General features: G+C 39.1%; 1 protein-coding gene across 10 annotated transcripts in view; it reads left to right on the forward strand.

Annotated features, from left to right (window-relative positions):
* FAT3 (FAT atypical cadherin 3) overlaps positions 1–26,213 on the forward strand; it is a 404,213-nt gene that overhangs the window by 320,161 nt on the left and 57,839 nt on the right. For all 10 annotated transcript variants that reach the window (XR_007630830.1, XM_050331683.1, XM_050331681.1 and 7 more), the window contains 5 exons: positions 1,197–1,407; positions 5,037–9,110; positions 16,405–16,601; positions 17,639–17,792; positions 18,652–18,885. Coding sequence is in view for 9 of the 10 variants with exons in the window: in XM_050331683.1 (XP_050187640.1) it covers positions 1,197–1,407; positions 5,037–9,110; positions 16,405–16,601; positions 17,639–17,792; positions 18,652–18,885 (4,870 nt within the window). In the remaining variant the exon portion in view is untranslated. The remainder of the gene's footprint in view (positions 1–1,196; positions 1,408–5,036; positions 9,111–16,404; positions 16,602–17,638; positions 17,793–18,651; positions 18,886–26,213) is intronic.

A 26,213-nucleotide genomic window follows, 5' to 3' on the forward strand; every position in this document is an offset into this window, starting at 1 on the left:
CTTTCTTGCCATGGAGAATGCTACAGCCTTTCTGAATACAACACTCATTTATAGCTTACTTTTATAGACTTATTTCAGTACATAAACTGTTGATATACAAAATAGCTTTCTTTTATCTGCATTACTATATCTTTGGGTATGCAGAAAAAAAGATAATTACCAGTTTTTGCTTGGTGTGCCTAAGGTACAGAACATAAGTCTGCCTGTTTTCAAGTGAAGATTGTATATTATGGCAATACGTTTTATTTTTTATTCTTTAATTAAAAAAAAAAAAAAAGAAAATTAGTGTTAGTTTAAGCACTGCTGTCCACTATTTCCTTTAACCACATAACTCATGGAACAACGCATGACATGTTAAGTACAGGGGCATCTTGCCAGGGGACCTTAGAAAGCAGAGTCTGCTGTGAGATGCAGTAAGCAGGAGCTGAGTATGGCCTCAGCTCACAGAGTCAAAAGCTGCAAGTCCTTTGGTGAGCAGACTAAGAAATGACTATAAACTGAATCACAGAGAGACATGGCTGACAGAGGTATTTCCTGATGCTTAGTTTTGATCTCCACCTGATAGGTTGTTTTCTCTGTTTAAGATGAACCAAACTTTTGGGGATAGTGGTGGCAGCATTATCAGTGAAGCAGTGCTGAGGTATTTTGTATGGGGTTGAGACAGCTATGATAAATTACACCTCTGTTGACACTTATCAGCACTTCATAAGGTAATTTCTAGTCTTTCTACTATCAGTGTCATCATCTTCAAAAAGGTATGTACATATATAATAATGAAGAAGTTCATTGGCAGATATAAGCACTAGACTGACATGCCTCTATGCTGTAAAACAGGTAATGGCAAGGCACATGCATTACTATTTAACATGTATTAAAAAAAAAGTATCTGTTGCAAACCTAAACCTGAATTTAAGATGTCGTGTGGCTGCCACTTCAAAAATTCATGTCATGATGGTTAATTGCCATGTGTTTTTTCACAAGTGAAAAAAAAAAAGTACCTAAGCTCTTTCCTTTTCCTTTAATTTTACTGTCTGCCATCTTGTGTATGAATATATTTTAGGCTGGTTTTGGGACGAATGGATTTTTTATTACTTTGTGTTAAATAGAACTGAAGAAGTATTCACACTCAGATGAGTGAAATTTGTGAAGTTTTACTGGATTGATGTCAAGTTGTGTGTTATACACTTGTTTTATAGGTCCGAGATCAAGAATTCCCCTATAGAAGAAACCTGGCCAGAGTGGTTATAAATGTGGAAGACTCCAATGACCATAGTCCATACTTTACCAGTCCACTGTATGAAGCCTCAGTGTTCGAATCAGCAGCAGTTGGATCAGCAGTCTTGCAGGTCACAGCTTTGGACAAAGACAAAGGAGAAAATGCAGAGCTTATCTACACTATTGAAGCAGGTTAGAACAGAGGCTGAAACTGAAGTGTCATGATTCATGCCAAATGCCGAGCATTTGACAGTGGTCCGTCTTGACACACAAACTTTTTTGGTCTACCTTCTCCCCTATAGCTAGGCAGAAACACCTTCTCTGTTGGTTGGTTGTTGTGTTTGTTTTTTTTTTTGTTTTTGTTTTTGGGGTTTTTTTTGGGGGGGGGTTTTTTATTTTGAAATCGCTATACCCAAACCCTGGCAGAACAGAATCTCATTCTGGAACAGGCTGCCCAGGAGAGGTTGTGGAGTCTCCTTTTCCAGAGATATTCAAAACCTGCTTGGGTGGGATCCTGTGCAACCTGCTGTAGGTGAGCATGCTTTATCAGGAGGATTGGACTAGATGTCCTCCAGTGGTCCCTTCCAACCCCAGCCATTCTGTGATTCTGTGACTGATTCATGTTCACTAGATGGCTACAGAACCTGTTACCTCCAAGTCATGCCATCACAGAAGATAGTTATTCAAAATTGCAGCCAGTGACTGGTTTTCAGGGTGTTGGCTTCAGACCAGTACAGAGTGGATCCTCCATAAAAAAGTGTCCCAGTAGCTGGTATCTTCTGGTGTCTTTGGTAGTATTTGGATCAGAGGAGCACAGAGAATAAGACCAGGGCTATGCTGAAAACTTCTGTCAGCACAGCCATACCATTTTAATGGCACAAGATCTGTTGAAACTAAGGGAGGGTGTGATGACACCAGATTAAAATTGCTTTTGCTGTTAAACTCTGAACATTTTCATTCACCACGTAATCTGTACCAGCAAAAGAATTCCTCTGCTGGTGCAACAGCATGGTAATAGAACATTTGCATTATCTCTAACACACATGCAAGTGAATGTAAGTTTCTCTGGCTCACGTGAATCTGAAGTTAAGAATTATCTCTGAGATAAAGCTTTAAGAGATATACAGGAGGGATGTCTGGAAAAAGAGAGAAGGAAGTAGAAATTTGTAACCTTTGCATTCTTTAATGTTTAATTTCTACTTTTGGGAGGGTTTATTAGTAATATGAATCTTTCCACTGTAATAAAAAGAAAACTTGAAACTTATATTTCCATAAGAAGAGGTCACAAATACTTTAGATTGTCCCCATGTTAAGCAGATCACAAACCTTTACCAGTATTAGGCTCTGATCCTACTGGATTACTGTTTATCCCCATATTATTATAAAGACTTTTCTTTATAGTTAGAATGGCTTACATCAGTTAGGAACAGGCTAAATTAAAAAAAAAATAGTTAAAGAAATAAGAATACTGATTTAACTTCATATAATTGAAGCTCACACCTTAAGTTAAGCTGATATAACCTGAAACTTAGAGAAGACCCAAGCAGCTTTTTTTCTGCCATTATCCTGTATGGTCCTGTATGAAGGAGAATATATTCAGCAAACTAGAAAGTGAAGTCTTTTGCACCTATAAGTGCTAAAATTAGAGCAACAAAGATGTTAGTACTCCAAAACAAGTATTTCCTTTATGCACTGCATTTGATTTTACCATTTATTGCTCAGTATCTTAGATCAGGGGAAGTTTAACACGTGCTCAGGCAGGACAACACTGTGCCTTTATAGAAAAAACTCTGAGCAGGCTTGGTTCCTGGGACAATCTTTTTCAAGGCTATTCCCAGCTTTTTCTTGACACCATATTACTATTATGGGCTCCAAACCCAATCATCTAGAGGTGCTACCACAACGTAAAGAGCAACCTGACATGTTAGGAGTATGGTTCCCATTACAGTGGTAGTAGAATCATACGTGATGCAGACAGAAAAGTATTATGATTAGAAAAGATGCTTTAGCTATTAGGTGGTTTTTAGAGACTGTTTTTCATTACAGGCTGTTTTTGTTTCATCATGAGCTCTCCCTGCAGTGTCAGACTTTAAACCTCTGTTTACTGTAATCCCCACACTCCTCCAGTTTCATTATCCATGGATATCCCAATCTCAGATACATCAAAATTCAGTCTTCTGCTGCTGTAGTTTCTATGATCCATAAAATCTGCTGTTGATAATATTGATTTTAACTGCAGAATTCAGATTGTACACAGCCCTGTCATTCAGGGGAATTACCTCATCTTACATCTTCAAGGAGAAGAACCATCTCTGGCCTTACAGAGGCTGTCAGGGTCTAAAAATTATTTGTATTAGCAAGCACTGACAAAATAACTGCAGCAGCATTTGAAGTGTCTGTAAATGTGAGAGATACTATGATTTTTATGAGAATTTGTCGCTCTGGAAGAATCTCGGTTCCTTAGTGAATAGCATAATTTTTGGTTTAGCCAGTAAACTTTACTGATCTGAAAGGCTGGATATAAGTAGAGAGCCACTAGCAGTATTGAACTACATACACTAATATGTAGCTTAAATTAGCCTTCAAGCTCCAGAATTACAACAGATAGTGAATCGCATCTTAAAAATAGTTCACACTACCTCGCTTCATTCAGAATTCCATGTATTTGGCGTTCCTGCTACAATTTTCACATTTACTGCTCTGTGTACAGCATCTGTAACAATCACAGTTAAAAGAAAGTCTCTTGTTTATCACCTGAGATATATTTCTCTCCAGGTCATGGATGGATGCTTGACCGTAGATTAGAAGCAGTTCTAAATTTTAAGATGTGAATTGTAATAGAGGGAACATGTTATAATGATGGGAATCACTGTAACTCAGTATATGCTGTTTGTATTTACAATCAAATTCAGAAAAAGAGTCTGTATGCTTATACATACCATTTACATATGCAGCATCCTTTACTTTAAGCAGGCACTCAAAAGGACCAGTAAAACATGGTTCGCCTAATGAAGGTGATCTTTCATTATATCATAAGGATACATATAAAAAGTTTTGGATCTGTATTGCTGAAGAAAAGGTTGGCAAAAAGACCTGAAAGAAATCAGGACCCCAAAGAAGGTCACTGATCCAAATTCACTGTTTTCACCTTTATGCAGTCAGTGATATCCTTGGCTTCATGTTATAACAGGCATTTCATGACATTTTCTGCTAAATCTCATTCATCTGGATTCATCCTCCTCAGAGATCACATGATAAACCTTTGTGCCACAAGACACTTGAATCTCTTTTCTATGGTATTTGCTCAGTTTTATTTTTTCTAAATGCCACTTTAACCTTCTTATATTCAGTTCTTTGAGTCTTGAACTACTGTAATCTCCTCTATGGTTGCTTAATATCCCATTCAATTAAGAGCCTGAGTTGTTATCCATTAGTCGTGTAATTGGCTTGTTAGCCTCTGATCTCATTTCTTTGCCTTAGGTGTACATGTATTTGACTAATTCCTATAATTTAGGGATGCTTTTCCTTCCTTCAGTAGGAGTAATGTACATGCAACTCTTGCTCAGATTTTAATACTCAGAATCAAAATATAGATAGCAACACCTGAGTTTCTGATGCTTTGAACACCTTTACCATCTACTGAGTATCTGATCTTCAGAAGGAAAGTCTGGAAGTGCCTTTAGAATTCTTTTATGTTGGGCCTGTTGGGTCCTTTTAGTAACTGCCTTTAACGAATGCAGCTAATTGCTCCTGGTTTAAGTTATCATTCATTAAATTTTTCATATTTCATTTCTAATCTGATTCCAATATTTGTGTTTTAGGAAATACAGGAAACACATTCAAGATTGAACCAGTTTTAGGCATCATTACATTACTCAAGGAACCAGACTTAACCACAATGGGACAGTTTGTTTTGTCAGTCAAAGTGACTGATCAAGGTTCTCCAGCGCTGTCTGCAACAGCAATCGTACGGATATCTGTGACGATGGCAGATAACTCTCACCCTAAATTCACTCTAAAAGAATACCAAGCGGAGGTTAATGAAAATGTGGATGTTGGTACTTCTGTCATCTCTCTCTCTGCAATCAGTCAGTCCACGTTAGTTTATGAGGTTAAAGATGGCAATGTTGATGGAGCCTTCACCATAAACCCGTATTCCGGAGTGATCACCAGTCAAAAGGCCCTTGATTATGAACGTGCTTCCTCCTATCAGCTCATTGTACAAGCAACAAATATGGCAGGCATGGCATCAAATGCCACAGTGAACATTCAAATTGTTGATGAAAATGATAACCCACCAGTTTTTCTCTTCTCTCAGTACTCGGGCAGCATAAGTGAAGCTGCTCCTGTAAACAGCATAGTCCGGAGTGCGAATAACAGTCCCCTCGTGATACGTGCCACTGATGCTGATAGCAACCAGAATGCTTTGCTTGTCTACCAGATTGTTGAATCTACTGCAAAAAAGTATTTCACGGTAGATTCCAGCACAGGTGCAATCAGAACAATTGCAAATTTAGATCATGAAACAATAGCCCATTTCCATTTCCACGTTCATGTTAGAGACAGTGGGAATCCCCAGCTTACAGCAGAGAGCCCAGTTGAAGTGACCGTTGAGGTAACTGATGTCAATGACAACCCACCAGTCTTCAGCCAGGCCGTATTTGAGACAGTCTTGCTCCTACCCACATATATTGGTGTTGAGGTTCTCAAAGTCAAGGCTACAGACCCAGATTCGGAGATCCCTCCTGAACTAACATTTAGTATAATTGAAGGCAATATGGACCATTTTTTAATTGATTCAAGCACAGGGGTACTCACCATTAAAAACAGTAGTCTCTCCAAAGACCATTATATGCTAATAGTAAGAGTATCAGATGGGAAATTTTATAGCACTGCTATGGTGACAATAATGGTAAAAGAAGCCATGGATAGTGGACTCCATTTCACACAAAATGTTTATTCCACTTCTATCTCAGAAAACAGCACCAATATCACAAAGATCGCTGTGGTAAATGCTGTTGGTAACCGCCTCAATGAGCCTTTGAAATACAGCATATTAAACCCAGGAAACAAATTTAAAATCAAATCCACCTCAGGAGTCATTCAGACAACTGGCATCCCCTTTGACCGAGAGGAACAGGAACTGTATGAGCTGGTGGTGGAAGCAAGTCGTGAATTAGATCACCTTCGTGTCGCTCGAGTAGTGGTGAGAGTTTACATTGAGGACATAAATGACAACGCCCCGGTGTTCGTAGGACTTCCATACTATGCTGCTGTGCAAGTTGATGCTGAACCTGGTACCCTGATATATCGAGTGACAGCTATTGATAAAGACAAGGGTGAAAATGGTGACGTGTCATACCTTCTGAAGGAAGACTACGGACATTTTGAAATTGATAGAGGATCTGGTAGCGTCACTTTAAAAGAAGCCTTCAATTCTGATTTGTCTAATATAGAGTACTTGGTTGTCATTCTTGCAAAAGACGGTGGTAACCCATCATTGTCTGCATCGGTAGAGCTCCCCATTACTATTGTTAACAAAGCAATGCCTGTATTTGACAAACCCTTCTATACAGCTTCCGTGAATGAAGATGTAGAAATGCACACACCAATTTTAAGCATAAATGCAACCAGTCCAGAAGGCCAGGGTATCATTTATATCATTGTCGATGGAGATCCCTATAACCAGTTTAATATCGACTTTGATACTGGAGTTCTGAGTGTCATCAGCCCACTGGACTATGAAATAAATTCTCTTTTCAAGCTAATGGTGCGAGCCAGTGATGCCCTCACTGGTGCTCGAGCTGAGGTCACTGTGGATTTGATCATTAATGATGTTAATGATAATCCTCCAGTTTTTGATCAGTCGGCTTATAATGCTACTTTGTCTGAAGCTTCTTTGATTGGGACTCCTGTACTGCAGGTTGTTGCTACTGACGCCGACTCTGACAATAACAAGATTGTACAGTATCAGATAGTCCAGGACACCTTTAACAGCACTGACTATTTCCATATAGACAGCAGCAGTGGCCTAATTTTGACAGCCCGGATGCTGGATCATGAACTCATACAGCAGTGCAGCTTGAAAGTCAGAGCAACTGATAATGGGTTCCCACCACTAAGCAGTGAGGTTCTTGTTAGTATCTCGATAACAGATATGAATGACAACCCTCCAGTTTTTAACCAGTTAATATATGAATCATATGTGAGTGAACTGGCACCTCGCGGTCATTTTGTGACTTGTGTCCAAGCTTCTGATGCTGACAGCTCTGATTTTGACAGACTGGAGTATAGCATCCTATCAGGAAATGATCGGACCAGTTTTATTATGGACAGCAAGAGTGGTGTTATCACCCTTTCCAACCATCGCAAACAGAGAATGGAGCCCATGTACAGCCTAAATGTCTCTGTGTCAGATGGGCTGTTCACCAGCACAGCTCAGGTGCACATTCAGATACTTGGGGCCAACCTCTACAGCCCTGTGTTTTCGCAGAGTGTTTATGTTGCAGAGGTTAGAGAAAATGCTGCTCCTGGAACTAAGGTAATCCATGTGAAGGCAACAGATGGGGATTCAGGTGTATATGGCCAGATCAGCTACTCCATAATAAATGACTTTGCCAAGGACCGATTTTTGATTGATAGCAACGGGCAGATTCTGACAACTGAGAGGTTAGACCGTGAGAGCCCACTGGAAAGTGATATCGGTATATTTTTGAGAGCCCTTGACGGAGGTGGCAGGACTACGTTTTGCACTGTGAGAGTGATAGTAGTGGATGAGAATGACAATGCTCCTCAATTTATGATGGTCGAATACAGAGCAAGTGTCAAAGCAGATGTTGGGAAAGGTCACTTGGTGACCCAAGTACAGGCAGTAGATCCAGATGATGGAGCCAATTCCAGAATTACCTATTCTCTCTATAGTGAAGCCTCCGTTTCGGTAGCTGATCTGCTTGAAATAGATCCAGATAATGGATGGATGGTCACCAAGGGTAGCTTTAATCAGCTTAAAAGCACAGTTTTGTCATTCTTTGTCAAAGCAGTTGATGGTGGCATTCCTGTAAAGCATTCCCTCATTCCTGTCTACATCCATGTTTTACCCCCAGAAACTATTTTGCCTTCCTTTTCTCAACCCCAGTATTCTTTTACCATAGCAGAAGATACCCTCATCGGTAGCACTATTGACATTCTGCACGTGTTGCCCAATCAGGGTGCTTTGTATAGCACAGTTAATGGTGAGCTACCTGAAAACAACAAAGACGGAGTTTTCATCATAGAGCAAGACACAGGGCTCATAAAATTGGATAAGAGACTTGACCACGAAATAAATCCTGCTTTTCACTTCAAAGTTGCAGCCACGATTCAGTTAGATAAAGTAGACATTGTGTTGACTGTGGATGTGGAGGTGAAGGTGTTGGATGTAAACGACAACAAGCCTGTGTTTGAAACAGCTAGCTATGATGCTATAATAATGGAAGGGATGCCTATAGGAACAAAACTTATGCAAGTTAAAGCAGTCGATGCAGACTCGAGTGCAAATGGGCAGGTCACCTATACACTTGCGGTGGACTCGGAGCTGGAGAAGATCACAGAAGCATTCACCATTGATAGCAACAGTGGCTGGATCAGTACACTGAAGGATCTGGACCATGAAAAAGATTCTGCTTTCACCTTTGCAGTGGTGGCCTCAGATCTGGGGGAAGCTTTGTCCTTATCTTCAACCACCTTGGTCTCAGTTACTGTGACAGATATAAATGATAACGCACCTGTCTTTGAGCACGAGGTGTACCGAGGGTCAGTGAAGGAGAGTGACCCTCCAGGGGAAGTTGTGGCTGTTCTTAGCACCTGGGATGAAGACACATCTGATGTCAATCGGCAGGTTAGCTACCATATTACAGGTAAGAAACAACTTACATGCTTTCTTCCCATAGCCAGCTTTACTGAAGAACTGTGCATGTGTCCAGTTTTAGGTGAATGTTAGCTAAATTATCTCTGTGAATGACACAATTACACTGTTCACTGATGTTTTTAGTTTTTTTTTTTGTTTTAGAGAGAATTTGCAGCAAAACTGAAAAGAGAGAAAGGGAGTGTGTGTGTGTATCTCTGTTTTATTCTCTCTCAAATTTACAAGATTAATGCTTCATGATTTGCTGCAGTGCAATGTAGTGTGACCCATCAACCGATCATAATTAATATGTCAGCTTGAAAACCATCATGATTTAATTTTTCAACAGTGGGAAAAAGAAAATTTCATTCTTAGAGAGAAAATCTTTATATTTCCAAGCATTTTTTTTTCTTTTGGAATAGCATCTCTCGTTTTGAGATAGGAAAATGCATGCAGGAGCATGTTTGAAGCACCACTCTTTGGGGCTGGGAGCAGTAGGGGTATGAATGGATTTTACATTATTGAGTGAGGGGATGCCATTTCTTATCAGTATAGATTCCTGGCCAGGGAAATAGTAATATACTTAGAAGCACTGGTTAGCTGACATGTACTGTTATATACAGCATGAGGCAATTTTGATTACATTACTAACACATTTTTCAAAGTAGGTAACATTTCTCTCTTCTATTGTGTTATACTTATTATCATTCTTTTCTCCTAGATTCAGCCTGGCTTTTGTGTGAGTATGTTGTGAGTGATGGGGTACTGCAGTTATTTTTCTGCCTTCATCTTTCATTGTCCAATAGATTTTGTTAGGAAACAACTTTGTCACTGCCCCCAGTCTTAGCAATTCAAAAGCTTATATTAACTACCTAGTAATAACCAAGTTATTGGATAAATTCACATTTCTCTCACTGGATGGGATTAGACCTACACAAGATTGCATGTAGGAAACAGGCTGTGGGCAAAAATTACTTAACTAATGGGAAAACAGTTTGTATATTTTGCTCTGGAGCGTAAGGCTCCTAGCCCTTTGTTAGCTATCAAATTGAAAATGGCTATGGGATGGTGTGTAGGGAGAGCTGTGATACTCCGATTAGCCATGGATTGCCTGTGTTACACATCGGAAGTAGCATCATTTTCAAAGCAACCAGAAATTCATTCTGACCATTTACATGAATATTTGGATTTGCTTTAAAGGTTTGCAAAGACTGTGTGTTCATAATGTGGTGTGCTGTAGGATATTAGAAGTAGGGGCAAAGGTAGTCTGTGGGTAGGTCTCAGGTTTTAGAGGCTTTGGGCAATGTGCATTAGCTGCCAGTGTCCCAGTTCCCACATATGTAGGAGTAAATAAGTAATGCCTCATCCTAGAAATTTTGGGATATTTGAAGGAGTTTGGGGATCCTAGTGCAGAAAGTACTATGGGAAAAGAAAACCATTATGTTTGTAACAAAAATGTATTAGTGCCCCATGATTATTAGTTTTGTTCTGAAGTCTTGCAGTCATCTCTTATAGTTAATTATGCCTTTAGTTACATAATGATGGGGGTTTTTTCACATCCCTATGCTGTTAATTTGGCAAAAACTGGACTTTTGAATAACAACTGTCACATGTGACTCAAAAATTATAGATCATTCTGTACCCTAATTTCTATCGCAGTTCAAAATATGTCAGATATTTTTGCTGTTCTGTTAGCTTCTGAAAACATGAGATGTCAAAGCCCAAACTTTTCTTTAAGTCCTACTGTAGAATTACTAAAGTGTATGGGCTCAGAAATTCCACTGCCTTTGAATATCTGATTTGAGGTTGGAAAATGCACAAGGGGAAATTATGTTCTTTTGATTAAAATGTCAAAACATATTAAAGTATAGTTTCACTAACAAAATAGTCTATTCACACTTTACCTCAAGTTGATCTCAGGAACTGCATTTGAATGTTTCATGGAATCAGATTAGCTAGATGATTATTCAAATGCTGTGTCTTTCTAGAGGTGTTTTGAGCCATAGAAACTTCTGTGAATACAATAAACAAACTCTGAGAAAAAGCAAGACATTAACAAAAAGAAAGAAGAAAACAAATTATGAGAATGACATGTGGATCCACCAAAAACAGCTTTGTGAAAATGCACCAGGACAAAAGTAGCACACAGAAGATAGGTGAAAAAATCATCATTTAGGAAATGATAGAAATAAACATTTTGTGTCAGATGTGATCACTGAAGAGTCCTTTATGCTCTTCAGAGAAATACAAATGCTTATTGCAGTCTTCTGGTCGACTTTGAAAAGGCATTTATACACTCTGGTGGATAAATAGATATCCTGGTTTGGATTCCTTCAGTTTAAGATTGTTTTCCATGATTACTGGGAAGTAATTGCTATTTTCAAACCCACTTTCGTTTGCATTTGATGGTGTGTGGGGGGGAATTTTGCACTTCCCTTTGTTATTTGTAGTTTGATCGCAGCTGGAGCTGTTCACAAAGCAAAAGTGCTATATATAAATCTTAATAGAAAATCAATAGGAAGCGCAGATGACACAAATGCACTTAGGGAGCACAGGAGTTTCTTTTGTTTTCTTTTGAAAGCTCATTTGAGGTCATTGCCTATATCATTTGAGGTAGTTTGCCTAAAACCAGGGCTCTTCTGGTGTCTAGCCAACCAACAACCAGCCATATATTACTGAGATTTAACAGTGGCAAACTAGGAAAAACCATCAGAAAAATATCAGCTGCCAAGACTTTGGTAAAGTGTTTTATGTTCCTCAGTGATGTTAATTAGGCTTCATCAGGCACATAAATCTAAGGACATCAATAGCCTTTAAGCTTGTTTTGGCTGCATTCAAGGAAGATGGACAATGTGTTTTGGAAGAAAGAACTGGTATTGTACACTGGCTTTTTGCTGGATTACCCAATATGAGCAAAGTGATGGGTTTTGTTTGTTTTTATCTTACATTTGTGATACTGGACTTCTGGAGAAATAGATGTTTCTGTTTTTGGGGAGGCCTTGTGCTTCAGGCTAAAGAACAGTGTCTGCAATTTTACGATAGTAAAGCTAAGAGGATTGGGTTTATCATTTCAGAAGCTCAGGAAACACATACCTTAAACTGGGAGTGAAGGATAAACTTATTGATTTTGTGAGATGCAAATGTCTAGAGTTCTAACTGGGAATTGAAAATACCTAAATAAATGCATAAATGTAAGACAGAAACTAAATAAATAAGTTAGTAAATATTCAGTTCCCCATCCCAGATGGGGGCATGACAGTGAAAACTGATACTGTTGGCTGCTAGTTTTCCATTCCCTTTTAGCTGCTATAATGGCCTCTGTGTGTGCTTTAGTAATGATGTGTGCCAGGATTTGTTTATTTTGGATCACTGTCTCTCTGCATTTCATTTGTATCTGGCTGTTTTCTTTCTTTACTTAAACTTGAGCTTGATTTGGCTTTGTACTATTTGCTGACTAGGGAGAGAGGGAGGGAGACAGAGCATTATTTAAACTTCAAGTAACAAAAGATAAAAGATACTGCTGATTCTTTTAGCCTCAAAGCCTTTCTAAAAAGTTACTGGAGTGTTTTGTGTAGCTAGCACTTCACTGTTGTGACATTCAAAGTAGAACATAAGAAAACTGCCAAAAGATTTTAAAGAATCCATTAATACACATAGTCAGGAGTCTTCCGTTTAGAAAAGCTACATTATTCAGAGCGAAAAACTAATTAATTAGAATGCCCCTAGGAAACTGAATCTGCTTGCATATATTAGTGAAAAAGTTAATTAATCACTGCAGAATGAGATCTGCATCAAGACATATGTATAAGTACTAGGAAATGTTTCCTGGGCCACAGTGTGGATTTTTTTTGCCTTTCCATTTTTAACAATATTTCCCTGACAGTATTTTAGTGCTTACATCTCATTATTTCTGTTGCACTTTATAGTCCACCTTTGCTTTCCATCAACAAAATATAGAGCCAGTCCTAAGAAGCAAAAAAGAAAGATGAAGGTGCTAATAAAAAAGCCATGTAGATAAACTGTTACATGTTTGCTGCTTTCTTGGTCATTCAAATTGATACTTTTTGAATGGACTAAAGGGGGATAAAAGGGATCCCAAGAACCATTTTTTAATGCATATTCTCCAGATTCCTGGATGTGATTTAAAAGCCATTCTATCAGCAACAAGGCAACAGTGATTTTAAAATTATTCCAAGGTAGTGTTACTGCTAGCTGTAAAAGCCACCAGCTGATTTTAATTAGATTTTACCTTTCCTCTTTTCTTAGCAATGAGATACCCATACCTTGAGTGTATTGCTTCCTAGTTGGTCGGGACAGTTAATCATTTCCTTTTACAAAAGGACTAATATGCAGGAAAGCCTGATTAATATCATGAAGCAAAATAAGAACATTGGAGATCATTTTTATTAATGGTTTACAACATTAAACTCACTATGACAAGATTACAACCTTTTATAAAGGAGAGTTAAGCTTTTTTTTTTTGCCGGTGTTAAACTGAATAGAGGGAATTAAACGTCAATCAGCAGGGGTCTACCTTCTTTGAAGTCACATTCAGACTCGAGTCAGTGGACAGATTCTCATTTCCTTGAATTGTATTCAAATCTAGACTGTACAACACATCAACACTCTGTGTAACCCTCTTAAGGAGAAATGTGAGTTTATATGACACAACAGATTAAACAATGTGTTCTCAGGTGATTATTCCAGACTGTCATAGAAATCAGTGGGAAAACTGATCAAAAAGGGTGGTTTTCTATCAACAGAAAATATCTGTATTTGATATATCAGTTTAGTGCTCTGTATGATCCAAGGACCTTTTATAATTATAATGCCTGTCTGACTACTTTTCTTGAAATCTTATTCATTACAACTTGCTTTTTTTGGCACAGTCACAGCTAGCACAAATGGTGATGCTTAACAAGAAAGATCTGCTCAGCCTGACTCAACTGACTTAGTTTTCATATTAAATAGAAACCAGTCTATCTTGTCGCTGGTAGCTAATGAAGGAAGCATAGATTACAGCCTGTGACCTCTTTCAGCTTTCCCTGTAGAAAGTAGTTTTGAAATTGACGTTAGACTTCTTTTGCTTGGTTTTAGGCTCAGCCTCAAGTTCAGACCTTCTCTGCATTATTATTTTGCTAAAAGGGTTCCTGAGAACTGACAGAATTGTGACACCGAAAACAACATCAGAGACACTAATTGCCTGAGAGCAGTCAATGCAAATAAGTTGTCTTTTTTTTTTTTTTCCTAATACTTAGTTATGCAATCATTTCACGCAAGTAACTAGAGGGGAAGGTTTAAGAACCTCATCTTTCTATTGAGCTTGGACAGATCGCATGACATGTCAGAACCCTGAGTAGTTTGTAAGCAAATGTACACTAATATGTTTGACATTCTTGAACTTGTTGCAAGAAAGAATAAGCATTCCCTTAATAGTTTTATACCACATTTAAACATGAGCAACATGGACAATAGTTCTCAGATTGCATTCCTGCGTGGAGAGCACATGAGAAAACCTAATATGGTGAGCAAAGAACTAGTAGCAGGTTAACTGCAATTAAAGTGCATCCAGTGGAGCAGCATGATGCTTTTTAATATGTCCTTGCTCAGTTTCTGTAGCACATGAGTTTGCTATGACTAGAGTGGTCTGTCATAAATTATTAAATTTTCAGATATGTTTTCACAGACTAAGGTTATGTTAGACATTGGGCACAGAAGACTGGGTAGTTGGCTTTACTGGCTTTGGCTGGGGTAGAATTAATTTTCTAAATAGCACCTGTTATGTGGCTATGATTTGGATTTGTGCTGGAAACAGTGTTTCTACCACAGGGATGTTTTAGTTACTGCTGAGCTGTGCTTACACAGAGTCAAGGACTTTTCTGTTCTTCACCCCACCCCACCAGTGAGGAGGCCAGGTATTCACAAGGAGCTGGGAGGGGATACAACCAGGACAGCTAGCCCCAGCTGACCCAAGGGATATTCCAGACCATATGACGTCAAAAGCTGAGGGAGGAAGGAGGAAGGGAGGTTGTCCAGAGTTATGGGATTTTTCTTCCCAGGTAACTGTCAGGGTAACAAAGCCCTGCTTTCCTGGAGATGGCTGAACACCTGCCCTGAATTCCTTTTTATGCTTATACACACAGCTTTTTCTCTTCCAGTTACACTGTCTTTGTCTCAACCCGTATGTTTTCTCACTTTTACCCTTCAGATTCTCTTCCCGTTCTCACTGGGGAAGAAATGAGCAAGCAGTTGTGTGGGGCTGAGCTGAACAGTGGAGTTAAGTCTTAACATTGGTTTAAAGGATTTTACTGTCTTGTCTGACAGAAGGTTTGAATCAGAGAAAGGTGATTGAAGGTGTTTCTTCATGGACCGTGCAGGAGGCTGTACCATTTCAGATAAAAGAGTAGATAACTGTTGGAAACATTAATGACTGTGCCCCCCTTAATTACTGTACACTTCTGCATATGACATGTCCTTCCTTCCTTCCTTCCATCCTTCCTTCCTTCCTGAGGATAATGTGGACCAAAACTTTCCATTTCCCAACCTACTTTTGTCAGCTGGCAATTTAATGATGTGGAAGAGCAACACTGCCAAGTTCAGTGTCAGTGTTAGGGCACAGTGAAAAACTCTTCTGCTTTATCTCCTGAACTCCTTTCATCATCTTCCAGTCTTGGATATATTTGATCTAATTCTACTGCTTATCTTCCAACTGTTCCTCAAATGACTTCTTGTTAGGACTATTTAATACTTAACGTGTCTTCCTGTGGCATGTAAAGTTTTTTAAAAACTAGGATTTTAATAAGCACAAGAATGGCACAGTTGTATGATAAAGCTTTCATTAGAGCATTCCTTAATAGAACCCTCTTCCAGTCCTTGATTGCATAATCAACAGCTAATGAAATTGTCTTGGTAACAAGAGCTACGGTGTATTATATCCTCTCCCGAGACTAAGTGGAAAGACAATTGTAGCAGCCCAAGAGGACTATTGATTGTTCACAGTTTGAATTTGATTACCCTTACGGGGAACTAAACAAGAGATCATCTTCAGCTCTGCTAAATGGATTTTGTTTCCACTGAAAGTTATTGGTTCACTTTCACACAAGGCATTCGGGGGGGGGGGGCAATAAGCATGGGGAGCATAATCTCATTACAGATCTTCCGAGTCTGCAAGTTTGGAAGCACCAATCACTGTGAAACAAATGATGGCTGCTTAGTTCAGGTCCTCTGCGATGTGTCCGTGTGTTTATACCAGGTGGGAGCTCTGAAGGGACACTCCAGCCCATTGTGTGTTGCTTGTCTTGTTGCAGGAGGGAATCCCAAAGGGAAGTTTGCTCTGGGACTGGTTCAGAATGAGTGGAAGGTTTATGTTAAAAGGCCTCTAGATCGGGAAGAGCAAGACATTTATTATCTGAACATCACTGCCACAGATGGCCTCTTTGTAACCCAAGCTGCTGTGGAAGTGAGCGTCACTGATGTTAATGACAATAATCCAGTTTGTGAACAGGTGAGTTATCAACACATGCACAGAAATCGATGGGTCCTCTCTGGGTGTTCTTTGCTATTTACAGGTATTCACAGGTGATGCCAATTTTCATCCTTATGGTCTTAGTTGAAGAATTTGGAGTGATCTGGGAGAGTAGCAGGATAAAGCATTCCTGTGAAACCAAGATTCAAGGATAATGGTCTCATAAAGCTAGCAAAGGAGCAATGTACACGGTGGCCTTAGATGGCTTTAGAACAAATGATGTGTTGTGAGGTGACATTCAGCAGCCACTCCTCCCCTGCAGAAAAAAAAATATGCTCCCCTTTCACAACCCACATTGAAATGCCTCCAATGCAGTTTAACTTCAGCTTTCCTGAACCTTCCAGGTGCGAGAGATGCAGTGTAAAAGGCAGAAGGAATGTGACTTGCTCTCATGTTATTGGGAACACATGCAGTTAGCCTGACCACACCTTTAAGAGTGCTAGCTGTCTTTTGTTCTGTGGAAAGACAATACAGGGAACTAATGTTAGCACAGTTTAAAGGTCTGTGTGAAAGAAAAGGCATGATAAAACCCAGAGTTCCTTAATGGTACTGCTCTCAGAATATACATATATATAAATGTGTGTGTGTGTGTATGTATATACTCATATAATTCCCATTGTTGCATTTTCATTGATGGACTACTGTCATTGCAAGAACCACTCTGTCAAATCACAGTCTGTATTTCCCTCGAAACTGCTTGATGAGGTGATAAAAACAGTTGTTTCTGTTAGCACACTCATCAAAATTTTCATTTCATGGATGTCAATGGAATAAACAGAAGGTAAAAAATGGTATTTCATTAAACACCTAAGATGAGCCCTATTCAGAGTCATAATTTGGCATTGTTTCCTGTGGCACCTCAAAGCACAACAGTTACTTGAATTGCTAGGAATGTGTTGCATAAAGGAAAATTGTTTTCATATAGGAAGATGCACTACAAATTGTTTAGCAAACAGCTGTGCAAAGACTGTAAAATACTGTCACAGCATAGCTTACATTTCTGTTTTTGACTCTAGGTTGCATACACAGCACTGTTTCCTGAAGACATTCCATCAAACAAAGTCATTCTTAAAATCAGTGCTAAAGATGCTGACATCGGGTCCAATGGTGAAATTCGCTATTCTCTTTATGGTGCTGGGAACAATAAATTTTTCTTAGATCCAGAAAATGGTAAGATGACAACCAAATGTTTCTTAATAGCTTTAATTCCTTGATACCAGTGGGTGTTCATTTCCTTAGCAATAGTTAGGTTCATTTGGCTATAAGCCAGTTGTTTCAGTTATGGCAGGTGTGGATGACACTTAAAGTGGTGGTGGTAGGAGGGAGAAAGAGGGACATCTTTGTTGGCCAGATTGAATGTTATAACCAGAACAGTTGATATCAATACTTTTGTTTCCCTGCAGACTTCAAGTTAGGTCAGAGATGTATCATAGAACCTTAGAACAGTTTGGGTTGGAAGAGAACTTTAAAGGTCATCTAGTCCAACTCCCCTGCCATACACACAGTAATCTTCTACTAGATCCTGTTGCTCAGAGACCCATCCAGTTAATGTTTCCAGGGTAACCTGTGCCAGTGTTTCACCATCCTCATAATAAAAAAAATACTTCCTTATATCTAGTCTAAATCTACCCGCTTTTTAGCTTAAAACCATGACTCTTTGTCCTATTGCAACAGGCCCTGCTAAAAGGATGTGTTTCTGTATCTATAATTCTATAAATCTTAATAGTAACAGAAAGACAAACTTGGGAAACCATGGTGGTGTTCATATGGGTGAAGCTGTAGGCTGTTGAAGGCCACCATGAGTGGCTTGTCATCCCTGCACTCATATCGGCAGCTCTCTTTTCTGAATGCAGAGCAGAGGGAAGTGACACTGCTGTGAGTCTTTAATACATTCATTGGAATAAGCGAGGTTGGTTTTGTTTTTTCTTTTCTGTTCCTGTGAAACACATGTTTTGAGACACTTAAGCTATCTAGAATCAGTGATGTTGCTACAACAATAGTGATAGCTGCTGTTTTTCATCAATTTTAGGTGAGCTGAAATCTTTGGCCCCTCTTGACCGAGAGAAAATCCCTGCATACAACTTGGTTGCCCGAGCCACTGATGGTGGTGGCAGGTTTTGCCAATCAGAAATCCATCTTATTTTAGAAGATGTTAATGATAATCCACCAGTGTTTTCATCTGATCACTACACTGCGTGTGTCTACGAGAATACAGCCACTAAAGCTTTGTTAACAAGAGTCCAAGCCACTGATCCTGATGTCGGTAAGTGAGAAACATTGCAAACAATAACTAACACTCAGGAAAACTCTGTGGATTGGTGGAATTGCAATAGAGATTAATTTTTCCATAGCTACTTTTCTTCATTTTCGCCTCCTTTTCCTTCTTTGTGCTCCCCATTTCTTTCTCTTCTGTTTCTTTACATCAAAATGCTTGTGGCTGAGCTTGACAGAATGGTGTTACAAACAGAAAAAAGCATTGCAGCAGCCACAGAAGCATGTAGTCTTTTATTTTCTTGATTGGCAATAGCTGTGTTCAGGGGTAAATGATTGTTTTGGGGGTAAATTCCAGTTTTTTTGCCTTCCGTGGTCTCACCTCTGTTCTTGAGCTGTGATTTTGAATACCCATGCCTCCATGCAAATAATATAGTTACATGCCATATACCTATACCTGATTAATCACAGCTTTTCTAGGGTTTCATACTGCTATAGCTCCCATTTGTTCCAGCTGGTTACTTTAGCATAAAATTATTGTACACTATGAATGTACATTATAAGTGCTCTGGTTATTTAACTGCACATTCTTTGAAAGTGTAAGAGTTTATTATCTGAGGACCTTAACCTTGAAATCTGGGCTGAAATATAAATATTTAAAGGAGGTCTTTTTGCATAATACAGTGGTAAAACCTACTGAATATCAGAATTTTTTTAGGTCGCTCACTTGAGTCGAAACACATAAATCCCTTAGTTTATTTTTTTCTTCCTGTGTTTGTAGATGTTTTGTAAAAACTGTGGCCTGAGTAGTTACACATAAAAAGATCTTTCATTCAGTGAAAAAATATTTCACGTCAATTTTTTTTTTTTTTCCTGAAGTACACTGCATGCTGGAAGTCTCAGTTGTTACTGAGGCTGATAGTGTAAATATACAGGAATCCATAAAGGAGCAGCAAACATTCATTAATGTATCTGTGAAGAGCTGCATTATATGCCTTGTTTGAAAAGTGACAATTAAAATTATGATACTGTTCTGCAGTGAAAAGCCAATTACTGGTAGTAAACTACTGAACCATCTGAAGAGATAGTGTTGTTGTTTTCCACTATTGTCTTAATTACCATTTTTCTTGTAGGTGAGATGACATTCAAGGGGAGAGGGGACACAGAAATAATTAGAATAAAAATTCGTCAATGAAAGTTCTTGCTAGCACCAGCTTTACAGAATAAGATGATTAGCAGTTAAAAAAACCCCAAACCGTGAGCTAGCTTTCTTCTGAAACTAGAAAAGTTAAAGGGAGGGATGCATGTAATGAATAAGAAGTGACTATGTACTTCCTTAATTATTAGACCTGAAAATTAAACCATGCATTGTATCACATGAAAGTGACTAAACAAAAGTCCCTAAAACTGGATTTTGTTTTAATTGCTGTTCTGTTAGTCCCTGCTAAAATCACTGATTCCTTATTGCTGCATAATGAACAAGTTCAGGTGGTGTAACGTTCCCACAAGAGAAAAATTTATTGTTGATATTCCTGATGGGTTATGATAATCCTGTAAGGTTCTGTGAAGCATTGTCCTGAAAGCATCATTGGAGCCAGTAATCATCATACAAAACAGTTTTTAACATTCAGGACACATCTTGTGATTAGTCTTAGAATTTGCCCATTCTTCTGTCTTGGGCTTTAAAGAACCGTGTACTGTAAGGATAGGAGCATGAATATTGAAGCCATTGAGGTAAAACTTGAAAGAAGTCCAGTTGTGGTCTGCAACTAAACACAGTTTAACAGAAACCTGAAAATACTGTGGGCAGACATTGTTGGATAATTAAGACAATTTCCAGTGAACAGGAAAACAGTGTTATATCTGCCTTGTGCCTTCTGTGTCCCTTGAAGATCCTGATTGCACTGGACCATAAGTTGTTGTTTGATATATTTTTAATTTAGATATATACTTAGAAACTAGTTGGACATACTGAAGAAGAGATATGATTCTTCTTCACAGTATTCAACAGAAGAAAATGGCTTTAACTGTTTAGCTGTAGTAGCACACAAGCTCATTTTCCATAACCTCTGCATATAGCTAGGGATCTTAAATGAAATGATTACTTGGAGAGAGATTATACATAAGTCCATTTGCTAAGGCATTTTAGTTATCTTAATCTAAAACAATTCTTTCTCCTATCCTGCTGTAATTTAATTTTTTTAATATTTCCACAATATAGTATTTGCTATTTACTCATCACCATCAGGTTTGGAAATGTTCAAACTAAGATATAAAACGGAAATGCTGGGTTTACATTTTTTTAGAGACATTCAGAGAGAGCAGTGAATTTTCTACCTCCTACTGTCTCCAAATCAAAGTGCCAAATTACTCCATTCTGTTCAAATTAATAGACAAGAAGAGCTGGAGTGAATGCTGAGGTGTAATTATCTGAGCAAAGCCATCAGACAGCTACAGGATCAGCCTGTTTCAAGGAAATTAGGGTCATGGTAGAGCAGCAACAGCGAGGAAACCTACGTGGGACTTTGTGGCAAGCATGATGTTAAAAACATTATTAATAAACTTCAGAATAAACCTGAAGCCCAATCCTGACCTTCAGGTGCATATTGATTTCCAGTGCTGCTCGTCTTTTTTCTATGCACACAATGTTATGGCCTTGCTTGCACAGTATAAGAATGAACAACAACATGGTACAAACTCAGCTGTACTTTAAGTGATGGTTAAAATCCTACCTCACTCACAGCTGCTTTACTTTGTGAAGGAACTCCATGCTTTTAGGCCTGTTTCCGTGATGAGTGACGGTGTAAGTCTACAAAAGGCAGAAGCATTTACTGTACTAAAAACAAATAGTGTGTTTATCCATCCTTCTGCAGTCTTCCTCACCACTGGGCCATCAGACATCCAGATCTGTACTCAGTTTAGTGATTTCACTGATCAGTTGATTTTTTCCTGAATTTATGATGAATACAGGTTTCCAATTTTGCTTAAAATGGGAACAACCTTGTCAGCCAGCTCTGTCTTGCCTGCTACTGCTGCCTTTCAGGCTCTGCATTAGCCTATGGTTAAAGCCATGGATGGTAGTCATTAAACAGGTCCACCCCCATTCCCTGCACAACCAGGCAGTACAGATGGACTAGGTCATCTTGGAGCCAGCACGTTGTATTGCATGCAGCCAATGTGCAGGAAAATACAGACATGTAAGTAAAAAGTTGACAGGAGTGGTCTTTATTTGCTTGCAGAGTTCTCTGCAATGTACAGACTGCCCTTCTCTGTTTTCAGCTGTCCCTCTAACTAAGAAAAATAGTAAACAGTGGGCTACTTTATTCAAGGCGTTTTCTCACTTTTGTGCACAGGTTGCCCAGAGTTTCAGATGTGTCCCAGCTTCTGCAGGGCTTGTAACCTCACAGACAGAACGGTCTGAAGTTTATTCATCAATTCTGAAAAAAAATCCAACTATTTTGAGGGTGGAGAGATTTGAATGATGAGCCTGGATTTCTGGTTGTTATTCTCTGTATTTGAAGCTTTCATACTTGGGTGGAGTGAGAGAAAAAAAACGGGTGTAGAAAGTCTAATTCAGGGAGCCAGGATAAGATTTGAGATGCTCCCAGAGATATGTTTATACAGCTAGGGTATACAGGTCAACTGTGGTTGAATTTGGTCATGTTCTTTAAAGAGTTGTATAGAGTTAATTATTGTTTGGATGAGGATTTATGAGAAAGATTCTGTCATTGTCTGCTTAGTGCATTTGTGTTTAATCTGGAGAGTTTAAATCAGTCCAGTCTCTAGTCAGTTTGAGTCTTGGCATGAGGAACTAATTATTCACCTCTTCACACAAAATAGAAGAGCTGCAGCAGAAGAGACTCTACCCTTCTGGGGGAAGCCATCTGACCTTCTCATTAGGAGACATGAGATACATAACCCCAGCCTTCTCCACCAAGTATAGAAATGAGAAGCAGGGTAAACCTGAGGACACCTGCAGGTCCAAGTTCACTCAGTAAGCTGTTTAGGAGAAAACCTAGCTTTTGCTTTCTTAATAAAAGCAGAAACTAATAGGAATGCAGAGATACAGTACACTGGACCCCTGAAAAATTGCCAAATAAAAAATAATAGCCCTGTGGAGTTGAGACTTACCTAGTGTTAGGAGGTAAATAAACAAGGTGTTTGGAGATTCTGATAGAAAACTTAGGTTTCTGCCTAAACAAGCCTTCTTTCATATTGTTGATTTTGCTTTCCATACCTAGGCACTCATGAGACCTAATCCAGTAAGTTTTCAGTCTGTATGACCCTGTTGAATCTGTCAAAGGGCCAGATTTCTATGGCTGCAGGTGGGTAGTCAGGGGAACGCAGTCACCCAACTTGCATTGTGAACATGTGTATCAGGATGACTTTTAGAGCTCATCTGTGTTCAGCGAGCAAGAGTCATCAAACCAATCTCATTTCCTTCTGCAACATGTGAAGAGGCCATATAGAAATAAATATGAGGGTTATGGCTTAGGTTTAGTGAGGTTTTTGACCTAGTGCCGCATGATATTTTATAAGCAAGCTATGGAAACACAGTCTACACAAAAATGTTGCCAGATGACCTTGTAATAACTGCTACACTGGAGGGATAAGTTAAGAAATGTACTGGGTGCAAAATTGCTCTTATTTTTATTCCTGAATGGGTAAGTAGGCATAAGGACTGTATTGCAAAATGTCAGAAAGTAGAATGGTGCCACAAGTACCCTGGATAGTGCCAAAGTCATAGCTGTGGGATTTAGCAGTTGAAAAAGTGGTATGGAAAACCACAATGCAAGTCATCAAGATAAATGTGACATCCTGTGTTTAGGCAAGAATAACCAAGTGCACCAGTATTGTCTAGGTAATGATTGACTGGGCAGCAGAACTGCAAAAGGCAGCTGTATTACTGTGAATTATAGGCTGAATGTATGTTTACACTTTCATACTGGTGTGGAAAGGCATATACTTTAATGAGGTTGGTAAACAAGAGTAATGCTGGAAAACAGAAGTAGTTATTTCTGTTTATTTGGTGTTGGCAAATCCTCACCTGAAAGGCTGTGTTGTTTGGGGTATAGCCTTTCCAGGCAGATGTGGGCTACTTGGAGATTTACAAGAAAGATCAGAAGTCTGGAAAAAAAAGTCAGGAAATACTAAAACAGTTGAGAAGGTCTGCCAGTGAAAAGAGAACAGAGATGGCACAGTATAATAGTCTTCAGCTATCAGAAGTAGCTCTGAGGAAGGAAGGAAGTTGACCCTTGTTCTTTTCTTTTTTTCTCCCTTGTCTTTTATTAATTTTATTCAATCTCAGCAAAAAGTCAGAGCAATATTTTTAGTTGTAAGAAAAGTGAGGCACTGCATTGTGTTACCCAAGGAGGTTATGCAAGTTCGTGATCAAAGGATAGGCCTGTGTTTGGAGATAAATTGCATCCATATTTTCTTTGTGCAGGGATAAATTAGATGACCTCACAAGATTCCTACTTGCTTTATAATCTAGTAACTTCTTAAATCTTTGAGATTTCCAAGACATTGTTAACAACATGGAGACAAAGAACTAGACTAGGAGAATTGTATGTCTTGGATTATGTGGACTGAATAAACCCTGTATTTAAATTGGGCCACTGAAACATATGTATGTGTGTGTGCATGTCTGTATAATACCTATATATGTGTATGCAGACACATTTGAGCACATATATCTATATGTGTCTAGTCTTTATATATGTATATAAATAGTCTATATATATAAAATACAAACTATTTGAGCACAAGTCTTAGGAGGAGTCATTGAGGGAGCTGGGGTTGTTTATCCTGGAGAAAAGGAGACTTGGAGGGGACCTTCTTGCTCTCAACAGCTCCCTAAAAGGAACCAGTAACGAGGTAGCAGGTTGGTCTCATCTCTCAGGTAAACAAGTGAGAGGACAAGCAGAAATAACCTCAAGTTGTGCTAGGGAATGTTTACATAGGATATTAGGAAAAATCTCTTCACTCAAAGGTTGGTTAGGCATTGGAATAGGCTGTCCAGGGTGGGATCATCAGCCCTGGAATTGTTCAGAAGGTGTGTGGATGTGCCACCTGGGGATGTGGTTTGGTGGTGAACACAGTGGGGCTGGCTTAACAGTTGGACTCAATGATCTTAGAGGTCTTTTCCAATCCTAACGATTCTGTGCATACGTACATACATGTATATATGTTTTTTATATCTCTTTCCCTACATGTGCATTCCACTGCCTCAGGTAATGCTTCACTATATTGTCAGCTGCAATGTGTAGCCCTAAATCAAGTGTATCCTAAATGGCCTTCCCAACTTCAGAAAAATCATCAAAAAAAGGCCTGATCAGCATGAGGAAGTGAATCACTCAGGAGCACTGATGGAAACAAGTATTCGTGCCAAGTGATGTAAGCCAGTACCCAGGGATATGTAAATGTCTTATAGAAGAGACAGGGAGGGTGAGCCAGCTATCCAAATCTCAACTTCCCACCAAAAAAGATCCGGGTGAAGTGGAAAGCAGTGTTTTAGATACCCATGGTTGGTATCATACCACTAACAGTTTATGCCTCCAATTTCTGTCCAGTATTTCCCTTCAGAAAGGGGTTGGTTATCTTCATCTCTGCCCTCTGGGGCTCTGCCTTCATCCCATGGTACCATGACTCCATTGGAGCAGTGGTGTGAATAAAGGCCTTTGGGGTTAAGGCATTCGTTTCCTCACAGAAAAGGAACAAAATGGCAAAAGCCTATCTCGATAGCAGTGTTATTAAACTCAGCCAGGTTTTCTGGTTAAGTTGTAAAAATCACTTGAAATACTTTCCCTATGGGGCTATATATTCTTCTACAGTTCAGCAAAGTACTTCTGGCAAGATTTTTCTCTTTCATCTCAAAATGATGGAGTAGAGTACTACAAAATCTGATTTAGAATTCCTCTTTTGTCTTGTTTGCTGTTAATGTTGTTGTGGACTTTTATTTTCCAATAGTTGGCCTCATAGTTAAGATTGGGGTACTCATGAAAGGCTGGAGGTACACAAGACAGGTGGAGGAAGCACAGTAATCAGATACCATGCTTGCAAACCACTGCTAATTGATAAATAAATCAAACTATGTTATGACTCCACACTTTTCAGTTGAGCTGCCCCTCAAATCCTGTGTTCAGTTTTGGACCCCTCACTACAAGAAAGACACTGCGGTGGCGGAATGTGTCAGAAAAGGGCAGCAGAGCTGAGGAAGGGTCTGGAGCACAAGTCTGATGAGGAGTGGCTGAGGGAGCTGGGGAGGAAAGAAGACTCAGAGGGGACCTTCTCACTCTTTACAGCTACTTAAGAGGAGATTGCAGTGAGTGGAGGGTCAGTCTCTTCTCCTAAGTAACAAGCAGTAGGACAAGAGGAAAT

Source organism: Myiozetetes cayanensis, unplaced genomic scaffold (genome assembly GCF_022539395.1).
Source record: "Myiozetetes cayanensis isolate MyiCay16 unplaced genomic scaffold, myiCay2020 scf5-8, whole genome shotgun sequence".
Lineage (NCBI taxonomy): Eukaryota > Metazoa > Chordata > Aves > Passeriformes > Tyrannidae > Myiozetetes > Myiozetetes cayanensis.